This window comes from Gopherus evgoodei, chromosome 2 (genome assembly GCF_007399415.2).
Source record: "Gopherus evgoodei ecotype Sinaloan lineage chromosome 2, rGopEvg1_v1.p, whole genome shotgun sequence".
NCBI lineage: Eukaryota > Metazoa > Chordata > Testudines > Testudinidae > Gopherus > Gopherus evgoodei.
In genome coordinates, this window is record NC_044323.1 from 84,788,207 (window position 1) to 84,810,758 (window position 22,552).

The window sequence follows — 22,552 nt, forward strand, 5'->3', positions numbered from 1 at the left end:
TGCCCTTCTGCTCCTGCCCAAGCTTCCTTATCTCTGTGAGTCTCTCCGCCCAAGTGTCTCAGGGTACTTCTACATAGCAAAAGACCCTACCACTGTAGCATGTCTCAGAGCCTGGGTCAACTGACTTTCCTCATCAGGTTTTTCAGCCCAGGCTCTAGCCCAAGCCTGAATGGCTACACTGCTATATTTAGCCCTGCAGCAGGAGCCCAAGACCACTGACCTGGGCCCTGAGACTTGCTGCATGGGTTTTTTTTTTTTTTTTTTGCTGTGTAGACATACCCTTAATTTCTGGTTTGTTTTTTTTTAAGATCCAGTGTTAACACCTGATCTCTTTGTTCTGCTTGTGGGAAAATCCCACTGTTCCAAACCCTAGTCCCCATGCAGTGAGGTTGGAGAATACTGGATTTACCTATGTGATCATCTCCTCAAGGTTTAACAACTCTCCATTGTCTCTGATCCAGGGAATATGTGACACAGTCCAACACCATATGGCTGACTCCATATACACTGAGGGATTCAATGATACAGTAATTTCATCAGATCAACTAGAATTCATAAACTGGGCAAATTACACAAGTCATCATGTCCTCATCTTCTTTCCGCTTTCTCTTTGCTCTCAGCATGCCTACAGTTGAGGGAAGACTCCTCTTTAAAGAAAAAGGCTTTACTCACTTTCAATAAATTCAAAGGAAGCAAGTTGATAGTTTATTAAAACATTTTTATGTCCCTATCTCAACCCTTTGTTCTTTAAGGCTCCTCCTTTCATACAGAGTTTGCAAGACTGAATTAACACCAAAGAGGAGCAGTAAGTAGAGAAAGAGACTGATATAGAAAGCCAGCTTTCACTGACAGCAACAAGAGAAGATTCTGCATGGTTGCAAACAAAAATCAGGCACTTACATCATGATTAGTAATTAACTGGAACAGAATGGAAGACACCACTAAGTGATTTATAATATGTTCCCAAAGTAAGAGTGAAAACTATTGGACGGAAAATCTTCATCTTCTATGGCATTAGACAACAGAAAACGGGAATCTTCCAGCCCATTTTAGAAAACATGATCACGTTTAAGGCTGATTTTTAAATTTCTTTAAAATTTGCACTCAGTAGTTGAGTTCATCATGACAATGTGTCTCATCACAGCTCCATGGCTGTTCCACCTGGACAGCAATGACAAACTGATCTGATCTCACTTGCACTATTGTAAGTTAGAAGCAAACTCCCTTAAAGTCAGCAGTGTTACACGGACATGAAACCAGCATAAATGATACCAGAAACAGGCCCGTAGGTTATGCACGCCCTGGAAAACTGAACCTATTTTTACTGACCAGTTTGCACCAGTTTAAGCATAAACAGTTTATTGAGTTCACACTAGCCATGCTTACTTGTGTTCTGAACCATTGCAGTTTTGCTTCATGCCCACTAAAACCACTTTAAAATGTTCTGTCTAAACGTTTTTTGGAAAGAAAATGTCTTTTTGACTATGTGGATTTTCTCCCTGCTTTTGTCAATGTTTTCAGGTTTATGTTAAAAAAAACAAAAAAAAACAAAAAAACCAAACCACAGTTTGGGGGTGTACAAAGAAACATTAATTTTGTTTTTGTCAATTTTTCTCACAAGAAAAAGGTCATAATTTGCCAACGAGCTCCTAATGTCCACTGTACCAGAGTCAAGTAGCCTCTTTAAAAGCAGGCGTCACTACCTCAGGGATCGGGAAGGTCATGTGGCTGGGGGGAAGGAAGTGGGTCAGGTGACCAACTAGAACTGCATAAGAAACAATCTGGGGTTGACAGTATGGGGCAGTCCTGGGTAGAGACAGGAGCAGGAAAAGGCTGTCTAGAGGCTGAAGCCAAGCTAGAAAAAACTGCAAAAAGCTGACTGATAAACCAGCTGAGACCTGCAGAGACCAGGCTTTAGGAGAGAACCTGGGAAGGGGTCACCAATCCTAGTGGGCCAAGGCGGAGACCTAGAAAGAGAGAGATAGTGACAGAAAATCCAGGAAAGGACAGTAGGAAAGATGTAGAGAGACAGGCCCAGGGAGATGAAGCAAGGTGTGTAAATGGACTTTCTCTACTTGTACAGTCACGTAACTAGAACTCAGAGTAGAGAACACGTGGGTTCTCCTATGACACCAACTGGAGGTGGTGTGGAAATTCCTCTTCAACTCCGCAGTGCCTCCAGGAGGAGGGCAAGTGGATATCCTTGTGGAAGGAACTACGAGGTCCAGGGAGGGGACTACTGAGCCCCAGAGAGCCCCAACTTTTATGATTTTATCACAACTCTTGTGTTATTGGGTATTTTTCTAAGAGCCTCCGCTCCTGGAGACTATTATATGAGGCTCAGGTTTCATTGAAACATATCTACCCCCCATGGTTGCAGAGAAAAGCTTGAGAATGTGACTAAGTATACCTCAAAGACTCAAATACGAGGAGCCAAAATGGGGGAAAAAAAGTTGTTTTTTCTTAAAGTCTCATGATTACACCAATATCATGATTTTTGAATGCTAAAGTCAGGCAAGATTGTAACTGGTTCAAAAACCCTGCTTGAGGATTTGTTTTGTTAATTCCAAAAGGAGTTGACTTTGTTACTTAGCCAAATAGCTAAATCATGCCAGTGCTGGAGGAGAGTCAGTGAGTTAGCCCAAGGAGAAATTGAGGCAGATCTGCGACCAGAAGCCACTCTCTAACATCCACATCAGTGCTGTTTCATCATTTCACTTGCAATGCACTTTAGGTACCTACCCCACAATTTCCATCACAGGTCCCAGAAGCAGCAGATTCTGGGAGAATTCTAAAGGTCACTGGGAAGGTTTCGGGGGGGGGGGGCGGTGGGGACACAGAGGACTGACCATGCTGGCAGTAAGCTACTGCAGGCTGAAACAGTAGCCACACTAGCCAGGCATTTAAGCCTGGAGGAAAACAAGTCAAATCTAAATGGTACTTGGAATACACAAACCCTTTGGATACTTGCTTGTGGACATTAAATGTTTATAAGCATGGGAGTGGGGCCACTCAGTTCTTAGCAAGGTAAATTTCTCTATGTTCACAAGAGACGGTAAAATGACTAGTTTAAAATGCAGCCACAGTTCCCAAAGCTATCTGTTTACTAAGACTTTGATGTTAAATATTATCTTCCATCTAAGTCAAGTCTTGTGCACAACAACTTACTCTAAGGCTTGAATGTTCACTTTTAAAGGAGACCCTGTATTTAGTATCTCCTGTTAGAAAACAGCTATGCTTTCAGTGCTTGAAAAAATTTCCACAGTTAAACACACTTATTGATTTTTAATACTGATTTTCCCTGCGAAGAATGTAGGATTTGAGGGCGTGGTGTAGAAAAACAGGAGAAGGTAACGGGACACATTCCTAAATAATCAGAGGGTCCAGCCATAAATCTTTAGTGAACAGCTTCCGGGTGTTGCTTTCATACTGCAGTGTTGCATTGATATCAGGTTTGTCTACAAATTCTATGGCACATTTCTGAATGCCACAAGGAGACTGCTCCAGCTCCAACACTGTGATATTGTTCGGTGACGATGAAACGAGGATGTTGCTTGGAACAAATAGGGTCACTTGAGGACCACGGACTGGCCAGTAACGACCGAGGTTAAAACCATTGATCCAAATTTGTCCCTGACAAAAGAGAAACAAACAAAAAAAATACGTAAAATAAAAATTATTAAATTCATAGCTTATTTAACCTCTACCATCCTGAGGACAGGAATTGAGCCTTCATTTTTCATACAATGAAACACTATATTTTCATCAGTCTAAAATATGCTGGGATTTAAATCCTGATTAAAACATACTTTAAAAACAGGAAAAACAATCAGTTCCTTGATTAATTAAAAACGGTGTCAACATTTAAAAACGAGATGTTCAAAGAAAATATACCTTTACTAAAAAATGAAGACTTGCACACCAAGAAAATAAATTAGCAGTATCCATAAAACACCAAGGAGACAGAGAACTACCGTGTCCCAGGGCTTGTCTACATCAGAAAGTTGCAGCGCTGGTGAGGGAGTTACAGCGCTGCAACTTTGAAGGTGTACACATCTGCAGGGCATCACCAGCGCTGCAACTCCCTGTTTGCAGCGCTGGCCGTACTCCCGTTTTGTCTCGGGTGTAGAGGATCCAGCGCTGGTGATCCAGCGCTGGTAATCCAATGTAAACACTTACCAGCGCTTTTCTTGACCTCCGTGGAAGGAGGAAGCCTCTGGTAATCAAGCTGGTCTCCTTCCCCAGCTTGCTCTCGCGTTCCCGGAACCCCGAGCAAGCAGGTCTCCTTCCCTGCGGTTTGCAGGGGGGTTCGGGAACGCGAGAGCAAACCGGGAAAGGAGACCAGCTTCGCCGCGGTTTGCTCTCCCGTTCCCCGAGCAAGCAGGTCTCCTTCCCTGCGGTTTGCAGGGTGGCTCCGGGAACGCGAGAGCAAACCGCGGCGAAGCGGGTCTCCTTTTCCGGTTTGCTCTCTAGTTCCCAGAGCCCCGAGCAAGCAGGTCTCCTTCCCTGCGGTTTGCTGGGTGGCTCCGGGAACGCGAGAGCAAACCGGGAAAGGAGACCAGCTTCGCCGCGGTTTGCTCTCCCGTTCCCCGAGCAAGCAGGTCTCCTTCCCTGCGGTTTGCAGGGTGGCTCCAGGAACGCGAGAGCAAACCGCGGCGAAGCTGGTCTCCTTTCCCGGTTTGCTCTCCCGTTCCCCGAACCCCCCCTTGAAGCCGCCCAACAGCGCTGCAGTGTCGCCACATCTAACACCACTTGCAGCGCTGGTTGCTGTAAGTGTGGCCACTCTGCAGCGCTGGCCCTATACAGCTGTACTAATACAGCTGTAACTACCAGCGCTGCAAAATTTTAGATGTAGACATGGCCCCAGACCCGTCAATACTACTTGGGAAGCTTGAAAAAGTGACCCTTGGCAAGTACTGGAGACATTTGGGAGCAACAGAATTTCTGGATGTTGAGTTTGTGTCTCACCTGAAGCCATTTTCTGCAGAGCTCTGTGAAGCTCAATATTTTAGTTTTCAGGAGCTTTTGGCAAACCTTCCTTTGGTTTTATTTCAAGAGGGAGCTACATAATTTCCACCTCTGAATTTTGCTTTAAGTTTCAGGTTAAAAAAACCTGAAAAAAAATTATATTTGCTTAAAGATAACTGGTAAAGGTAGTGGGGGGACTTGTTGAAAAAGTGCACTGAACAAAGGTCTGAGAGCTTTTGTGCAAAAAAGGTAATTTATTTGCAGCTTGTTTTGGATATCAGAAATTCAGATGTTTCCGACTCTCAAAGTCTCTACGGCAACATGAGAACTTGATAAATAACATCACGAAAGAGAAACGTGAGCAACTGAGAAGAAAAAGGGACAGTCTAACTAGACTGTTAAACTCTGTTTTCGGTGGGTTTTGTTGTTGTTTGGTTAAAGTCAGGTTCTAGTGACCACCAAGACTTAGGAGAAAAAAATAATACTCTTGTTGAAGTTTAAAGATCCAGACCACGTCTGGTAATGCGAGATCTCACACATAGCATCTGAGACATCCAAGAAGCACTGTTGCAAAAAGAGGGATGACTTGACATTGTTGGTGTTTGTAATGTAAAAAAACAAGCTTAAGAAAGCCTTTCAAAAACTTGCATCTTTTAAATGCATCATAAAGCAGCAAAAAATACCCCCAAGCTCATTATTTTTAGAAAAATCATCTTAGTCATCTTTAAACTGTGACAGTTCATACCATTTCAGTGGAATTGTAAACGGACCCACATTCACTCATAACTGAACCTCGGTTCATGAACATTTTAACTGAACTGGGCTGTTTTGAGTTCATAACAAAAAAGAAAGTTCCACGTGTTTTTGAGGTTTAACACGCCACACAGCTCCAATCTCTCACGAACGCTTTTTCTGTGTTAGTCAGCTACAGGCTCAGAACACTGGGACTTCAATGGATGAGAATTCAACAGGAGCAGGTGAATTAAAGCATCAATTTTTCTCTATATAAAATATCCTTAGCAGTTAAGACTAGGGGGAAAAACTATGAGATGCATGGCACAAAGGCAGAATGTTGAATAAATAAAAGGGTTTCTATAAGGCACTGGGAAGGTAGGACTTTAACAGTATTGTTGTGGCTTCCGAAAAACTTAGGGTATGTCAAATTGCAATTAAAACTGAAAGGTGAGGAAAATGTAGCAAAGTCTCCCAAACACAGATCATTAGTAGAGTATTAAAAAGAAAATGGTTATATTGCAGTTGTTTCTGTAAATTTATTTCAAATCTTTATAAATCAATTTATGTCAAATTCATAGTTTTTCTCAAAAAGATGGTAAATTCGCAAATGAAGGTGAGTTCAACTTTCCATTTGCCTCTGTGGCCCAAGATCCTATCTTGCTCTGCTCTGCCAACGTGTTGTTAAACTTCAACCCCAAACACTTTTTTAATCAAATTAATCTCTTTCTGTGGCTTGTTTTTGTGGTACGTAGGGGAAAAGAAAATATTCTGCCTCAGTACTTTGCTTCTGTGTTCTTTTAGGGTGAAAAATGGCATTAGAATTGCTGTAAGTTACTGTCCCACACACAAGATGAATTTATTACGGTAATGTAAAATATACTCTAGCTCACTGAGAACTTGTGGGTTGGTGCAGGACTTAGTGGGGGAAATTCTAAGACCTTTACAGAAGGTCAGATGAAATGATCATAATGGTCCCTTCTGGTCTTTAAGTCTGACAGTTTACTTCATACAATTTCTTGGAAAACACGAGCTCAAAGGTTAATTTGCAAGGAACTGTTCGTAAGTTTACAGATCACATATGCAGCATGGTTATGAAATCATATGTCCATATATGCTCCCAAATCTACTAATTTATAACATCCATATAGACTAAATAACATTATACAAAATAAAAACAGAAGAACCAGCAATTAGAAACAGAAAACTTCCTTTATATGACTAGATATTGAACTAGAAACTTCTGCTGAGTTGTGAATAACTATCTCAACTCTGAAAACCCTTTTTAAACCATACCATTAAGTTCTGCAACAGACAGGAGTCTCTAAACCACTGTGTATATTTTTTAAAAGGTACAGCACACTTAGAATCATAGAATCACAGATTATTAGGGTTGGAAGGGACCTCAGGAGATCATCTAGTCCAACCCCCTGCTCAAAGCAGGACCAATCCCCAAATCGCCCCCTCAAGGATTGAACTCACAGCCTTGGGTTTAGCAGGCCAATGCTCAAACCACTGAGCTATCCCTCCCCTGATATGCTACAACACAGAAACAACTTAACTTTGCACTTGGTCAATTAAAACCTATGCAATTTTTTAGGAGTAAATTCAATACCACTGACAGATGTTAGATTAACAGTCAGACTTTTTTCAAAACGTTATCTTTGTTGTTTTTATATAAAATATTAAAACATAATGAAACAAAACATATATAAATACAAGCAGAAGATAGAAATAGCATATAAAGAACAAAATACAACATTCATTATTTCTAAAATCTGGAAAAAAACAAAACAAAAAACCTGTAGAGATCATGCAGGGCATCAATTATTCAAGTGACTAAATAGATAAATAAGTGAGAACATAACCTATGAGTACTGTGGACTAATATATACTAAACTGCAAAAAATATGCAATAGTTTCATGAGTAACCAGACAGCCTCAAATTTTTTCCAAGAATTTCTATTAGATAAAGTCATTTCTTCCATTAATGCAGTAATAGAGAACCACTAAGCCAGTCTGGGTATGACTGAGGAATTACAGAGCACCATTTTCTCAAAATAACTCTTTTGGCCACTAATATGGTTACTGCAATCCATTCTTAATGTTAGTCTTACATATTAAAAAAAAACAAAAAACCAAATGTTCAAGAGTACTGTATGAAAAAACCCCTCCAGTGTAATGACGACTGACCATGCACAGTATGCGGATATAGCGCAGAGTTGCACCTATCACTCATTTGGAGGGAGGTACTTTTATTTTGTCTTATTTTTCATAGCCATTTTAAAATCTCACTCATGATGAACGATTGTTACTTGTTTTCAAGGAAGTTTCAAAATGTTACTCATTCAAACTAAGATTGCCCAATAATGGCTATGAAGTATGCAACAATTTCATAGCACAAAACTATTTTCAACTTCTGCCAATACTGTATTATTTTGAAGGCTCCTGTGGAATTGATAAAAATGTCAGAAAAACCCTTTCAGTCCTTCATGAACACATTCATGGTTATGCATATGTAGTACCATGACACTGTAAAAGGTGGGTGGGTGGAATCTCTGGCCATGATACAAATTCCACTGAATTTGCAGGAATCTCTCAAATCACATTAACGTCATTCATGGCAAATACAGAAAGGTTGTGGAAACTACCTAAGAAGCATTAGGTGTTGGCACTTTTAATGGCTCTGTTCCAAACAAAAACCCTGGATCTAAGTTCATCCAAAATTTGAGAGTTAGTAGGTTTTGGAATTCAAATCAGAATTTGGCAATTGGTCTGTGTTTTAATTTGTAGGTTAACAGAAGATCTGGAACCTGTGAATGGCCTGAACTTTGAAGAGTGAAAAATCAAGATCCACATTTTCTTTTATAAAGACACATCATTGTGGTCATTCTGCTTCCGTCTTTGAAAAACAAATATCACCCTATTTTTGTTCTTCTCTAGGTGCAAGATTAGCTCCAAATCAGCAATTGGTGTACCTGCATCCGTGCAAACCCCAAGTGTTGCCACGTAAAGCCATGACTGGCACCGGTTGCCTGTGTAACCCTCAATTTATGCAAATCACTGCTTTTCTTGACTACAATTGGGGCTTGTGCTAGTGCAGCTACACAGGTTGCTATGGCTGAATCCCAAGATAGCTCAGGCTTATCCAGTTCAGCATTAGGCATCAACACTGCTCAAGTTTCCCCTCAGTCACTCACAGGCTTGTAGGCTGCTGCAGCGCTTGCATGCAGGAGTCTTTACTGCACTGCAGAATTGCAGTGACTTAGCTCTCTGGCTAAGTCAGAGTTCACCACTTCCGGAGCGTCAAAAATAAAGTCCAGTGGCAACACACAGTCTTCTGCCCTACGTTCTTCCAAGTCACAGCAGTTCCCTCCGAGGGTCTTAGGCAATCTTCAGCCCTTCCACCAGCTCAGTTTCCTGCCTCTAATTAATCTTCCCACATCCCACAGTAATAGCATAGAAGGGGTCAATGCCCACAGTCTACTATAGGTTCCATATTATAATTGGGCTATTTGTCCTTAGTCACTCAAGCTCTAGCCTTGTACTTCAGTTTTCCCCAGGCCATACTCCTCCATAAGCCTTCCTCCAGCTTCCCCTGTATATAAACCCCCTTCCCAGGGTCTCTCAGCTGGGTCTTCTCCCAGCAGCCTTCTGCTCCCAGCAGCCTCACTCCCCAGACCCTCTGCCTTGGAACTAGGATGAACCTTCACACTGCACATGCTTTCATCCCACCTCCACTCTCAAAGTGGGCTACTGGCGCTCCCTATGTACTTTGGATGGACACTTGACTGCCATCCCGAGGGCTCATTCCCTTCAGCTAGGGAGAAATTCTGGGCTTGACTACACACAAAATTGTACTGCTTTAATTACACCAATATAGGTAAAGTGGCACAGAGCCTCGCAACCTGACCCAAACCCAACAGGACCCGACTACAAATGTGGGGTTCGGGTTGGGCTGGAAACCAGCCCACACTCTCAGGCTCAGGTCAGCGCTGATCACTTCCTCCTGCCTGTGGGATTGGCACAGTGGCAGCTGCATGCCCTGCTCCTGAAACCACTGCCACCTCACTGCTCTGTGTGCTGACAGGTAAGAGGTGCTGCAACTACTCGTCACCCTCACTCCGGAGCACATGCCTCACAGCCAGGTGGCAGCCGGCAGGAGCAGGCCATGCAGCTGCTCCTGGGCCAGCCCTAAGGGCTAGAGGTGGCTGGCACCAGGATGACCCCAAGCCTACATGACAGTACTGGCACAGGTTCGGAGAGGGATGGAGTGAGTGTTGGGTTGGGTTGGGGCTTTTGGATCAGGTTTGGCTTTGCTGTGCTTGGGTCAGGTACAAGTCCGGGTCAGGCTTGAAAATTAGGCCTGGGCAGACCTCTAAGGTGGTACAACCCCGCTAGCGTGGATGCAGCTATAGTGATATAAAGTACCAGTACAGCTTATTCCCATAAGGGAAGGGGTATCAGCTGTACTGGTATAAGGCATCTTTATACAGCTACAGCTGCATCCATATTAGGGAGTTGGGTCTGATGCAGCTACTTCGATAGTCTAAATATCACATCCAACAAATCGGTACAAAACAACCCAAATCAACTGTTCAGGCCAGGAAGGGCCAACTCTTGGAGCTAGCACACTGGGCCATGCATGCGTCCTGGGATCACTGAACTGCTGTTCCCAGGTACAGACAAAGCCGGACCATCTGAAGAGTCCATTTTTAAAGTGAGGAGCCTGCTCAGTGAGGGAGGGAGACATAAAATTGAACTGGGGTGGGGGAAATAATTGTTGGGGGAGGATGCTAAACCAATCCAAGTGATTTCCTTGAGAAGATCAATAACTGCTGCATGCCACCAGCTCATATGCATTTTCAGCTAGATGGGGATTTAAAATGGAGTTCTAAATCCACATAGAAATTGGGGCTTGTAATCACCACAGAAAGGGCCCAGCTATGCTATGGGTGCAATTTCAATAAGCACTTAGCACTGGCCTCTAGCACCCCCTGAAGACAATGTAAATTCCACTATGGGCTTCAATGGAAGCAGAGAAGCCAACAGTGAGAGCTGCTGGAAATCCCACCCACTCAGGTTTATTTATTTAGCATTTGTGTACTCGCCTCGCCAAGCATTAGCATTCTTAGTGGCCAAGTGGAGCTCTCGGAGCCCACCACTGAATTTGGTTAGTAGGCACTCCTCGACAAAGGGTATCATTGTTCAACCTGCACCGTAGCTTGGACTGTCTCGAAGACCCCAATGGAGCTGGTTGGTTGCACAGAGGTCTTGCCCAATCCAGAATCAGTTAAGAAGAGCCTGGCGATGAGGCAGGTTGAAGCTGGGTGGGCAAGCAGTAGGGTCTGTGATGAGGAACTGATTGGTGGCTGATGTTAAGCACCAGTCTTCCCACCACAGGGACTCCACTGTCACATCCTGGTGTGGCAGCCTCGATCACAGTTGGGTGCTGTGATGAATGATGTGCAGCTGGTGGGCTACAGAGGTCACTGAACAAGGGAAAGCTTGGATCGGTATGTATCTTATCAAGCAGCTTGCTAGCTGCAATCGCCAACCTGATGTAAGGGGGAGCAATGTGGCTCAGAACTGGAAGCTATGCCAATGTCCAGTTGTGAGACATGATTAGGGATTTTTGCATTCCAACAGGATTTTTTTTGTGGGTAGTGAGGGTGGGGCAACAGGTTTTAGAATCATTTAGGCAACCGTGTTACAAATTAGGTCATGACTGTTCCTGTTGGGATCCTTCCTCCGAGCTAACAAGTCTCATCTTCTGACTCTGTCAGAATTGTGTGCTTTGTTAATGAGCAATTTTTTTTTTAAAGCTAAAAAAGCTAAAATCTCATACAATCTAATGCAAAGACACTGGCTAATTTTCTCTGCTCCTAGGCATGAAGAGTTTTTCTAGCGCCACTTCAGCAATTATGTCCTTTGTTACTTCTGTTCAGCCAGCTTGACTCTACTCTTGCCCAAGAGACCAACTTCCAGTACCTCACTTTCTCCAGAATAAGCAGCCTTTAAAATGCCTGTATTCACTTCCCTGCTGCAGAGGGCAGCTCTCTCTCCATCCCCTCAAGAAAAAAAGACCAAAACCGAATGCTGTATTCTAAATATGCTTGACCACACATATCTTTGTGTCCTACTCACTATATAATAGCTGCATACTTACGTGGCACATCATTTGCCTAGCCAACGTCACTGAATGACTACTTAATACGAGCTTCTCTCATCTTAGTTTGCTACCCCCAGATTTATTCAAGATTGTTAAAATGTATGATTCACAGACTAATCACTTATAAGATCTCAACAGCTCTGAATATCATCTGATATATGTGTGTGACCCTTCAAAACTACCACACCGTTGTTACCTAGTCTTCCACTCCTCTTAGCGGGCTGTTCTTGACCTTTAATAGCAATTTTAAGGTGACTTTAGAGTCAGATTCAGGTTTTTTGGTAAACATCTTAGAAAAAGAAACCTACCTTTGTCCAGCCAGGAAACTTGATATAGGTGTCTTGGGGTAAATCAGGGATTCCACTGGGAATAGAAAATCTGCCAGTGTAAAAAGCAGGAGCTGCATATCTTGAGGGATTACCACCAGAGGTTTTTGATTCACCTCCTTTGCTGTTTAGGCCATGGCCCACCACACCGTCTATGTCTAGTGGGTAGATCTCCCAGTCAATGAGTGTAACTTGGCCAAGAGATAAATTTGACACTAGACCCTGCAAAGAAATTAAAGGTGTTAACAAAATCAATAATCTCATCTCATTACAGTTATTTATCTCCAACTGTCCTGAGTACAGAACAGTTAAGAGAAATAAAATCTTGGCTGAACTACAGTAGTCACCAGTATTGCCAACCTCAAAACATGCGTCTGGTCCCCCAAAATTAAGATCATCTTTAAAAAAGCAAAAACCAAACCAAAAAACTGATCATTTTTATTTGCCTTCTGGGTTTTGAGCCTTTAGGATACATTTGGGTCATATTTTCAAGCTTTTTCTGCCACCATGGAGGCTAGAAAACTTAGCGTTAAAATCAAGCTGCAATTTTCACAATCATGAGATTCCAGGAATGGGCGCCTTAAGGAAATCACAAGAGTTGGCAACACTGTACATAGTAGTAGAGACAGCATTATTTCGTTCCTACAGAACTACTGGAGCTCATACGCAGCATCACAAAGTCAGGGCTTCAAGGCTCACCCTGAGCCAGCAAAGCACTTACGCACGTGCTTAACTTTCAGTATAATAGTCCGTGTAACCTTAATGAGACTAATGTGCTTAATTTGAAGAATGCTATTAAGTATCATGCTGAAGTAGGACCTAAGTGAGGACATATTTCATACATCAGAGGCAGATTCAGAGGCTTGCTTACAGAAATCAAATCCTCCCCTACCCACAAAAGTTGTTACAACAATTTCTATTACAGTATTTTATACTTAGGTCACACCAATAAAGCCTTCCCATGCAAACACAGTCTCAGGGTTGAATTTAAATGGATATAGTGAGACCAGTATAACTCCTAACTTAGACACATTTATTCCAGCATAAGAATGGTCTTTCAGCATAGTTTAAACCCCTTCCCAAGCAACATAAACTAAACTGAAAAAAAGCCTCTCTTACACCGGAATAAGTGTGTCCACACAGGGGATTATACTGGTAAAGCTTTCCCACGTAGACAGGTCCTTACTCTAATAAACAGTCTGAATTCACGTCATAAGTATATCTTTGGCCAGGTTTTCTGAACTTGCTTCCCTATATCCATGTTTAGGTACTTAGATAAGGAGTAGTCTGACTTTCAAATGGTGCTAAGAACCCACAGTTCCTAATGGATACTTTGTCTTTTGTCTTTATCAGCGTCTTTCTAATATTCATTAAAATACAGAAGCGAGTTTTCCAGGTAACATACAGAAAAAGATATAGGAAGCACCTACAACCACACTAGATCTGCTTCCTTCTTTTGTTTCCTTCAGCAACAAAAGACAGATCTGCAAATGCAAAACAACAGCTACTTTGAACTACTTTCCCAAAATCTAAATACTTAATTCCATTTCACATTGTTAAACCTTAACCAAAACAGGAAACACAAAAGCTACCTTATTTGCTTTAAAAATGTAAGCCTTTTTGCAAGGTTTGTGGCACAACTCCTTCAAGTTTAGCTTTGAGGACAAAGGTACTTTAAAAAAAGACTAGATAGTTAATTTCTCTTAGTTTCCTCAACTGATATTGTATGATTGCCCCTAAACCCTTGCTTACCAGAGCAGAGAGAGTCCCTTCTGCAAGAAAGAGTATTACACATTTTCCACAGGTATCTGGAAAATCCTAATCTCTTCTCTGTGCAAAGATGTCACTTCTTTGCAGCCTCTGGTGCACAGATGGGTTTCTTTTCATACCATACATGCCTACTGAACCTGATTTCATTGCTAATATTTAAATGCTGAATCCCAGATTTTCGTTAAAAGCTCAACTCAACCATAATCTATGGAAGCACAACTGGCTCCTCCATAATTCATCTTCTAAACTCATTTTGTTATCTTAATCTAGTTCCCAGTAAAAAAGGGGTACACATCCCCCAGACTATCAGCACACTTGTTATCCTTCTTGGCAGTCGTGGGCTAAGTGAGTCTCACACCCATCAGATAAAGGGTGACGCACACTGGCAGGGCAGCACAGATGGAACTGGTTCTACTGTTGCCCATGCAACACCTGTTCAGTAAATAAAGAAAGGACTTCAGTCTGCAGGACTTAGTCCACCAGCTTCCACAAGCACCACAGACACATACATGCACACATTTTGCCCAGGCTAGGATTTAAAGGTGTATTGTTAGCTCAATCTAATTAGCAACTTCTAAAACTCAAGACAGGACAAGTAAAATTGTACTTTGGCATGCGCTAAGCTGGTGAAAGCCTGGCACTGAGGTACTGCTTCCTTTCTCCTAATTAGAGTTTTACAAAGGTTAGTGAGATTGGACTAGCTAACAGACTCCAGCACTACACCCCTAAACCACACAAACTTCCAAAACGTATCTCACAACCATAAGCACCGTAGGTATCTAAACTCCTTTAGAGGGCTCTTGAAACCAAAGTGGCTGAACTGGAGGGGCTAAAGGAGACAAAGAGGTACATACACGAGACTTTCCAGGACCCAGTGGAGTGGTCCCGCCCACAGTGTGACATTCTCCATGCCGTTGAGGAGGATGAAAGCCTTGAGGAAGAACAATATCAAGCTGGAGTGGAGGGAAATGATCCTACAGTTAGGACACTCCTTCCATATGACATCATGGTATCCTCTTGTACTAAGGATAACCCTTCGGTAGAGGGGACTCCTGTTCCTAGGAACAGAGAGGTAATAGTAAAAAGGGGATTCAATTATCAGAAATATAGATAGTTGGGTATGTGATGATTTGGGAGAATTGGTTGCTGGATGCAAAGGTTGCAGATCTCTCAAGACATCTAGACAGACTTACGTGCAGTGCTGGGGAAGAGCTGATGGCTGTGGTACATGTAGGTACCAATGACATCCGGAAAGCTAGGAAAGAGGTCCTGGAAGGTAAATTTAGGCTGTTAGATAAGAGATTAAAGTCCAGGACCTCCATGATAGCAGTCTCTGAAATGCTTCTAGTTCGACATGCAGGCCCAGTTAGCCAGGCAGAAATGCATGATCTCAATACGTGAATGAGATGATAGTGTTCAGAGCAGGGATTTAGGTTTATTAGGAACTGGGGAACCTTTTGGGAAAGGATGAGCTTGTACAGGAAGGATGGGCTCCACTTAAATCAAAATGAAACCAGATTGCTGCATGTAAAATTTAAAGGTCACAGAGGAGTTTTTAAACTAAGAGGTGGGGGAAAGCCAACAGTTCAGACAGAGACATCCTTTAGGGGAGGATCTATTAACAGGGATTCTCTATGTCCTAGTAAAGAGGAGAGGATAGAAATTGACAAAGAACAAGTAGAAGATGAAGAGAAAGAGTCAAACAAAAAGGAGTTCCATTCAATTACACCATAGGAAGGCAAACAACTAAATACTGATACATTTTATAAGTGCTTGCATACAAATACTAAAAGTCTAAATACTAAGATGTGTGAACTTGAAAGCCTGGTATTAAATAATGATATTGACATAATAGGCATCACAGAAACATGGTGAAACGAGGATAATCAATGGGATGTGGTAATACCCGGCACACATTATACAGGAATGATGGAGTAGGTCATGCCGCTGGGGGAGTGGCACTATAAGTGAAAGAAATCACAGAGTCAAATACTGTAAAAATCTGAAATGAATCAAACAGCACCACAGAATCTCTGTGATAGCTAGTCCATGCTTGAATAATAAAAGAGTAAAGCAGTATAAATGTACTATGGACTACTTGGCCAGGATGGTGACAGTGACTGTGAAATACTCAGACAGATTAGAGAGGCTATAACAATAGAAATCACAGTAGTATTGGGGGATTTCAGCTATCCTCATATTTACTGGGTAACATGTCACCTCAGGACAGGATGCAGAAATCAAATTTCTAGACACCATAAATGATTGCTTCTTGGAGCAGCTAGTCCTGGAACCCACAAGAGGAGAGACAGTTCTTGATTTAGTTCTAAGTGAAGCACAGGATCTGGTCCAAGAGGTGAATATAGCTGAACTGCTCAGTAATAGCGGCCATAACGTCATTAAATTTAACGTCCTTGTAGGGAGCAAAATACCGCAGAAACTCACCACAGTACCTTTTAACTTCAGAAAGGGGAACTACACAAAAATGAGGAAGCTAGTTAAGTGGAAATTAAAAGGAACAGTCACAAAAGTGAAATGCCTGCAAGCTGCATGGAAACTTTTTTAAAACACCATCACAGCTATATGTATACCCCAAATTAAAAAACAATAACAGCAAGATAACCAAAAAAATGCCACCATAGCTAAATAACAGCGCAAAAGAAGCAGTTAAAGACAAAAAGGCATCCTTTAAAAGTTGGAAGTCAAATACTACTGAAGAAAATAGAAAGGAGAATAAACTCTGGCAAGTCAAGTGTAACAGCATAATTACACAGGCCAAAAAAGAATTTGAAGAGCAACTAGCAAAAGACTCAAAAAATAACATTTTTTTTTAAGTACGTCGGAAACAGGAAACCTCCCAATCAGTGGGGCCACTGGACAATTGAGGTGCTAAAGGAGCACACAAGGAGGATAAGGCCATTGAGGAGAAGCTAAATTAATTCTTTGCATCAGTCTTCACTGCAGAGGATGCGAAGGAGATTCCTACAACTGAGACCTTCTTTTTAGGTGACAAATCTGAGGAACTGTCCCAAACTGAGGTGTCAATAGAAAAAGTTTTGGAACAAAATGATAAATAAAACAGTAGAAAGTCACCAGGACAAGATGGTATTCATCCAAGAGTTCAGAAGGAACTCAAATATGAAACTGCAGAACTACTAACTGTGTTATGTAACCTCTCTCTTACATCAGCCTCTGTACCATATGATTGGCAGATAACTAAAGTAATGCTGATTTTTTAAAAAGGCTCCGGAGGTGATCCTGGCAATTACAGGCCAGTAAGTTTTACTTCAGTATCAGGCAAATTGGTTGAAACTATAGTAAAGAACAGACTTATCAGACATTTAGATAATATATGGAGATATACCTATCTCATAGAACTGAAAGGAACCCTGAAAAGTCACTGAGTCCAGCCCCCACTGCCTTCACTAGCAGGACCAAGTACTGATTTTGCCCCAGATCCCTAAAGTGGCCCCCTCACGGATTGAACTCACAACCCTGGGTTTAGCAGGCCAATGCTCAAACCACTGAGCTATTCCTTCCCCTGAAGACATGTCAAGGAAGAGTCAACAGCTTTTGTAAAGGAAAATTGTGCCTTACCGATCTATTAGAATACTCCTGTGGATAAGGATGATCCTATTGATAAAGTGTACTTGGACTTTCAGAGTGCCTTTCACAAGGTCCCTCACCAAAGGCACTTAAGCCATCATGGGATAAAAGGCAAGGTCCTCTCATGGTTCAGTAACTGGTTGAAAATAAGGAAACAAGGGGTAGGAATAAATGGTCAGTTTTCACAGTAGAGAAAGGTAAATAGCAGGATCCCCTAAGTACCGAACTGTTCAACATGTTCATAATGATCTGGAAAAGGAGTAAATAGTGAACTGGCAAAATTAGCAGATGATACAAAATGACGCAAGATAGGTAAGTCCATAGCTGACTGGGAAGAGCTACAAAGGGATCTTACACAATTGGGTGACTGGGCAACAAAATGGGAGGTGAAGTTCAATGTGGATAAATGCAAACGAATGCACATTGGAAAACACAATCCCAACTATACATATAAAATGATGGGGTCTATATTAGCTGTTACCACTCAACTAAGAGATCTGGGAGTTATTGTGGACAGTTATCTGAAAACATCCACTCAATGTGCAGCACCAGTCAAAAAAACTAACAGAATGTTAAGGACCAAGATAGATAAGACAAGACAGAAAATATCATAATGCCCACACCTTGAATACCACATGTAGTTCTGATCACCACATCTCAAAAAATGTATAGAATTGGGAAAAGTACAGAGAAAGGCAACAGAAATGATAAAGGGTATGGAACAGCTTCCATACAAGGAGAGATTAATAAGACTGGGACTGTTCAGCTTAGAAAAGAGATGGCTAAGGAGGGATATGCTAGAGGTCTATAAAATTATGACTAGTGTGGATAGAGTGAATACGGAAGTGTTATTTACTCCTTCCCATAACACAAGAACCCAGGGTCACCCAATGAAATTAACAAGCAGCAGGTTTAAAACAAACATAAGGAAGTATTTCTTCACAAAAACACATAGTCAGCCTATGCAACTCATTGCCAGGGGATGTTGTGAAGATCAAAAGTACAACTGAGTTCAGAAAAGAATTAGGCAAGTTCCTGGAAGATAGGTCTGTCAATAGCTGTTAGCCAAAACAGTCAGGAATACAACCTCATACTCTGACTGCCAGATATTGGGACTGGACCACTCGGTAATTGCCCTGTTCTGTTCATCCCCTCTAAAGCATCTGGCACTGGCCACTGTTGGAAGACAGGATGCTGGGCTAGATGATGACTGGTCTGACCCAGTATGGGCATTCTGATGTTCTTATGTTAAACAAAAATCTAGTTTAAATCCTTTTGTTCTGCATTATCACCATTACAAGATCATTCTTTCACTGTGTATCTAGTGTGACAGACCCAGATTAGTGGGGTGCAGGAGTCTGGGAGAGGGCAAATATACTGGTCACTGGATGAGCAGTTTTCTGCTCCCTGAGTGACCACAGCAGGGGCTACACTAGAGTAATCAAGAACCTGCAAGAACCAATTAAGACAGGCAGGATAATTAAGACACCTGGAGCCAATTAAGAAACTGCTAGAATCAATTAGGACAGGCTAGCTAAACAGGGCACCTGAGTTTAAAAAGAAACTCACTTCAGTTTGTGGCGTGCATGCGAGGAGCTGAGAGTGAGAAGACATACTGCTGGAAGACTGAGGAGTGTAAGCATTATCAGGCACCAGGAGAAAGGCCCTGTGGTGAGGATAAAGAAGGTGTTGGGAGGAGGCCATGGGGAAGTAGCCCAGGGAATTGTAGCTGTCGCGCAGCTGTACCAGCAGGCACTCTAGACAGCTGTAGTCCACAGGGCCCTGGGATGGAACCCGAGGTAGAGGGCGGGCCCGGGATCCCCCCAAACCTCCCAACTCCTGATCAGACCCAGGAGGAATTGACCTGAACTGTGGTTTCTACCAGAGGGGAAGGTCTCTGGGCTGTTTCCTGACCCACATGGTGAATCTGTGAAGCGAGCAAATCCGCCAATAAGCGCAGGACCCACCAAGGTAGAGGAGGAACTTTGTCACACTAGGTTATTATAATTTGCATCTCACCATCCTGGAAGACAACATCAAACTCTTAGTCAGGATTCCATAAAATATCCACTGCATAATATAACTGAAGACAATGAGCAACGTCGTCTATATGCGGTACACTGACAAGTCTCAGATGTGCTTTGGATAGACACATTTAGAGAGCGGTCTACCAAAGCAAGTCAAGAAAGACATTTTATTTTTATTTATTTTCATGTATTTAAAAAATCTACTTCCTCCTTCTGCACACATGCCTTTGCTGAGTAACCATGTAATCTCATTGCTGTGGCACCTTCTCTTCCTCTAGCCTTTCTCTAGCGGTTTGCTTTTGCCCTCACATCTAAATTGGGCTGTAAGCCTCTGCCAAAATCTTAACAGCACTGTGAGGTGCCTAGCTTACCACGGGGGCTGCAGAAAAGACAAGATCTTGATATAAATGGTCAGGATTCTCTGATGCCCAAGTAGAGCTACAGAAACCCCATTTTAATGGCCAGAGGTCAACTCCTGAAGCAGACTGGAGATGAAATTATTTTTCTTCCAAAAGTCATGCTCATGCCAGCAAAGCATCACTAATCTGACTGCAACTGGCCCCAATCCTGCCAAACAGCCGTGCAAGCCTCCACACAATGCAGCTCTTCTAAAGCAGTAGTCTCCAAACTTCTTTGATCGAGCACCCCATCAGTAAAAAATTTTTGAGCACGCACTCCCAATATATGTATATTTATTTATGTATAAATTATGTACATGTACTACTACACTAATATATTATGTACATTATAAAACATATAAAAAATAGAAATTAAAGGATAAGAGATGAAAAACAATATTTTAAAAATTTTTATTGTATTTTATTTATTAACGGTACAAAAAACCTTTTTGCTCTCACAAAAAAATTATTAATATTTTTAGTGAGAGCAATGTGATTGAATATGCTTCATTATTTCTGAATATCTTGGTTTAACATTTTGTGATACAGCGATTCGAAGGTCTGGATTAGGGTTAGGGTGTGGGAGGAGGCTCGGAGTGGGGTGCAGGGTCTGGGAGGGAGTTAGGATGTGGGAGGGCACTCAGGGTGGGGGTGTGGGAGGAGGATCAAGACTGGGGCAGGCAGGAGGTGCAGAGCACTTACCTGGGGCAGCTCCTGCTAGGTGCAGGAGGTGTGCAGGTGGCTCTGCGCAGCGCCGCCCCATGGCCACGATTTGGGGAGCTGCCCCCCACCCCGGACCACCCGGAATGCAGGGGTTTTAGGGGCTGAAGGGCCTGCGAGCACGGGCTGGAATGCAGCCCTGTGAGCATGGGCTGGAGGACTCAGGAGGAGCAGGGGCAGCTGAAGTTTAAAGGTCAACACCAAGCTTGATACTCACCAAAATTCATATGATAGCACTTCCCCCACCCCTGGTTCATGTTAATACAATGTTCGGACATTACTAATGATGCATTACATTCAGAAGTGTGCTTTAGACAAGCACCCAGGGGTTCTGAAGTTTATAACCAAGCCTTATCTCATCTGCTCAAACCTGGACTAGAAATTTGGCAAGATAAAGGATTTGCATGAGGTATCCTTCTTCCGGTGATGCTTAAAAGTGCAGCACTTGCAACTGAACCAGGACATGTACGGGCAATCAAAAGTACTAATTTTATATATAAAATCTGAATTTGAGCTTGAGTTCTAAATGATGTTTCAGCTGTTTTTAATTCATTTGAACTGGTTCATGCATCCCTAGATGATACATCAGAAGATTCAACACCTCTTGAGACCCCTGTGGGTGATATAAAGCCACCAAAAGTTAAAAGGTGTCCATTTGCTTTTAATGCTACTTTATCCTCAATGAGAGCAGGACTCATAAGAAAAGTATTAGTTGTATTTTGAGTTAGGTAGAGTTGCACCAGCATATTCCCAAACCCTTTGCTCTTACTATTGCATTAAGATTTTCTTCTATCAATAAAAGAAAAGCTGATCTCTGGTGTGCTTTGACAAGTTCCATTGTACAATCATTAGTGACTACGTTTACCTTAAAGTCATTGTTGTATCTACCATAGTTTACTCGACCCATGTTTTCTACCAACACATCCAGATTTGCTCCAGCCTTCCCGGTTATATTTATCATGTTTGATTTGCCTCTTTCAAGGACTCCCTGAGGAACCTGTAAGCAAAACACCAAAAGGAGAAAAATAACGTGAGGACAAAACTCAGGCTATTACACTGGATTACTCATTTCTGAGGCTTACTGGCTTGTACGAGGAAAATATCCCTCTGCTGCCCTGCTCAAGTCAACCCCGACAACTATCATTTAAATTGGTCAATAAGATATTCAGCTAAGTAGCGTTTCAGTTATTCAAATAACGGAAAGTTATCAGTTTCCTCAAAAGTGTGGTACATTTCGTTCACTAATTCTATTGGTTTTGAAATTTCAAAGCTCTGCAAGGCTTTTTATTCCTGAAAAACTCAACGAGTTGTCAAGGTCTGTTCAAATGACTGAAAACGGTTTGCACACTTTATAGGTAAAAATATGACTCATTCTCAGATTAAGCTTGGATGCTTTTTTTTTCTTTTGTAAAAGCACTTTAAGATTCTGAATAGAAAACAAAACAACAGTTTGGTTTTGCCAATAGAGACTGTACTGTTTACTACACAATACATCCTAGATGTATTATATAGAAAATAGGGTTCATTAAAGAAATATCAATGCAATATGCTGGAATAAAGACTTTGACAGTCCATAAATTGACTTTTCTCCTTACTGAGCAGGAACAAAGCTGTGCTGTACAAAGCTCAAGGAGGAAAGCGGGGGAGGAATCTACATCCTGTAAAAAAAATTTTTTTTTATTTGTGGTCAATAACCCAATGTTACAAGCAAAGATGTAGACTCAAGCTTCCTGCAATAATCAATTGAAACAATCTGCAGGGGTTGATCAAATATAGTCAACTTCTGATTTGTATCAAACCAGTAGTAAGCAAGCCCAGCTTAAAGATTTTTTT

At 42.0% G+C, this 22,552-nt stretch overlaps 1 protein-coding gene across 1 annotated transcript in view; it reads right to left on the reverse strand.

Annotated features, from left to right (window-relative positions):
• Positions 1-678: 678 nt before the first annotated feature.
• GLB1 (galactosidase beta 1) overlaps positions 679-22,552 on the reverse strand; it is an 82,295-nt gene continuing 60,421 nt past the window's right edge. The window contains exons 14-16 of the mRNA XM_030551218.1: positions 21,585-21,716; positions 12,181-12,420; positions 679-3,633 (exon numbers count right to left, since the gene is read on the reverse strand). Of these exons, the coding sequence (XP_030407078.1) occupies positions 3,367-3,633; positions 12,181-12,420; positions 21,585-21,716 (639 nt within the window). The 3' untranslated portion in view covers positions 679-3,366. The remainder of the gene's footprint in view (positions 3,634-12,180; positions 12,421-21,584; positions 21,717-22,552) is intronic.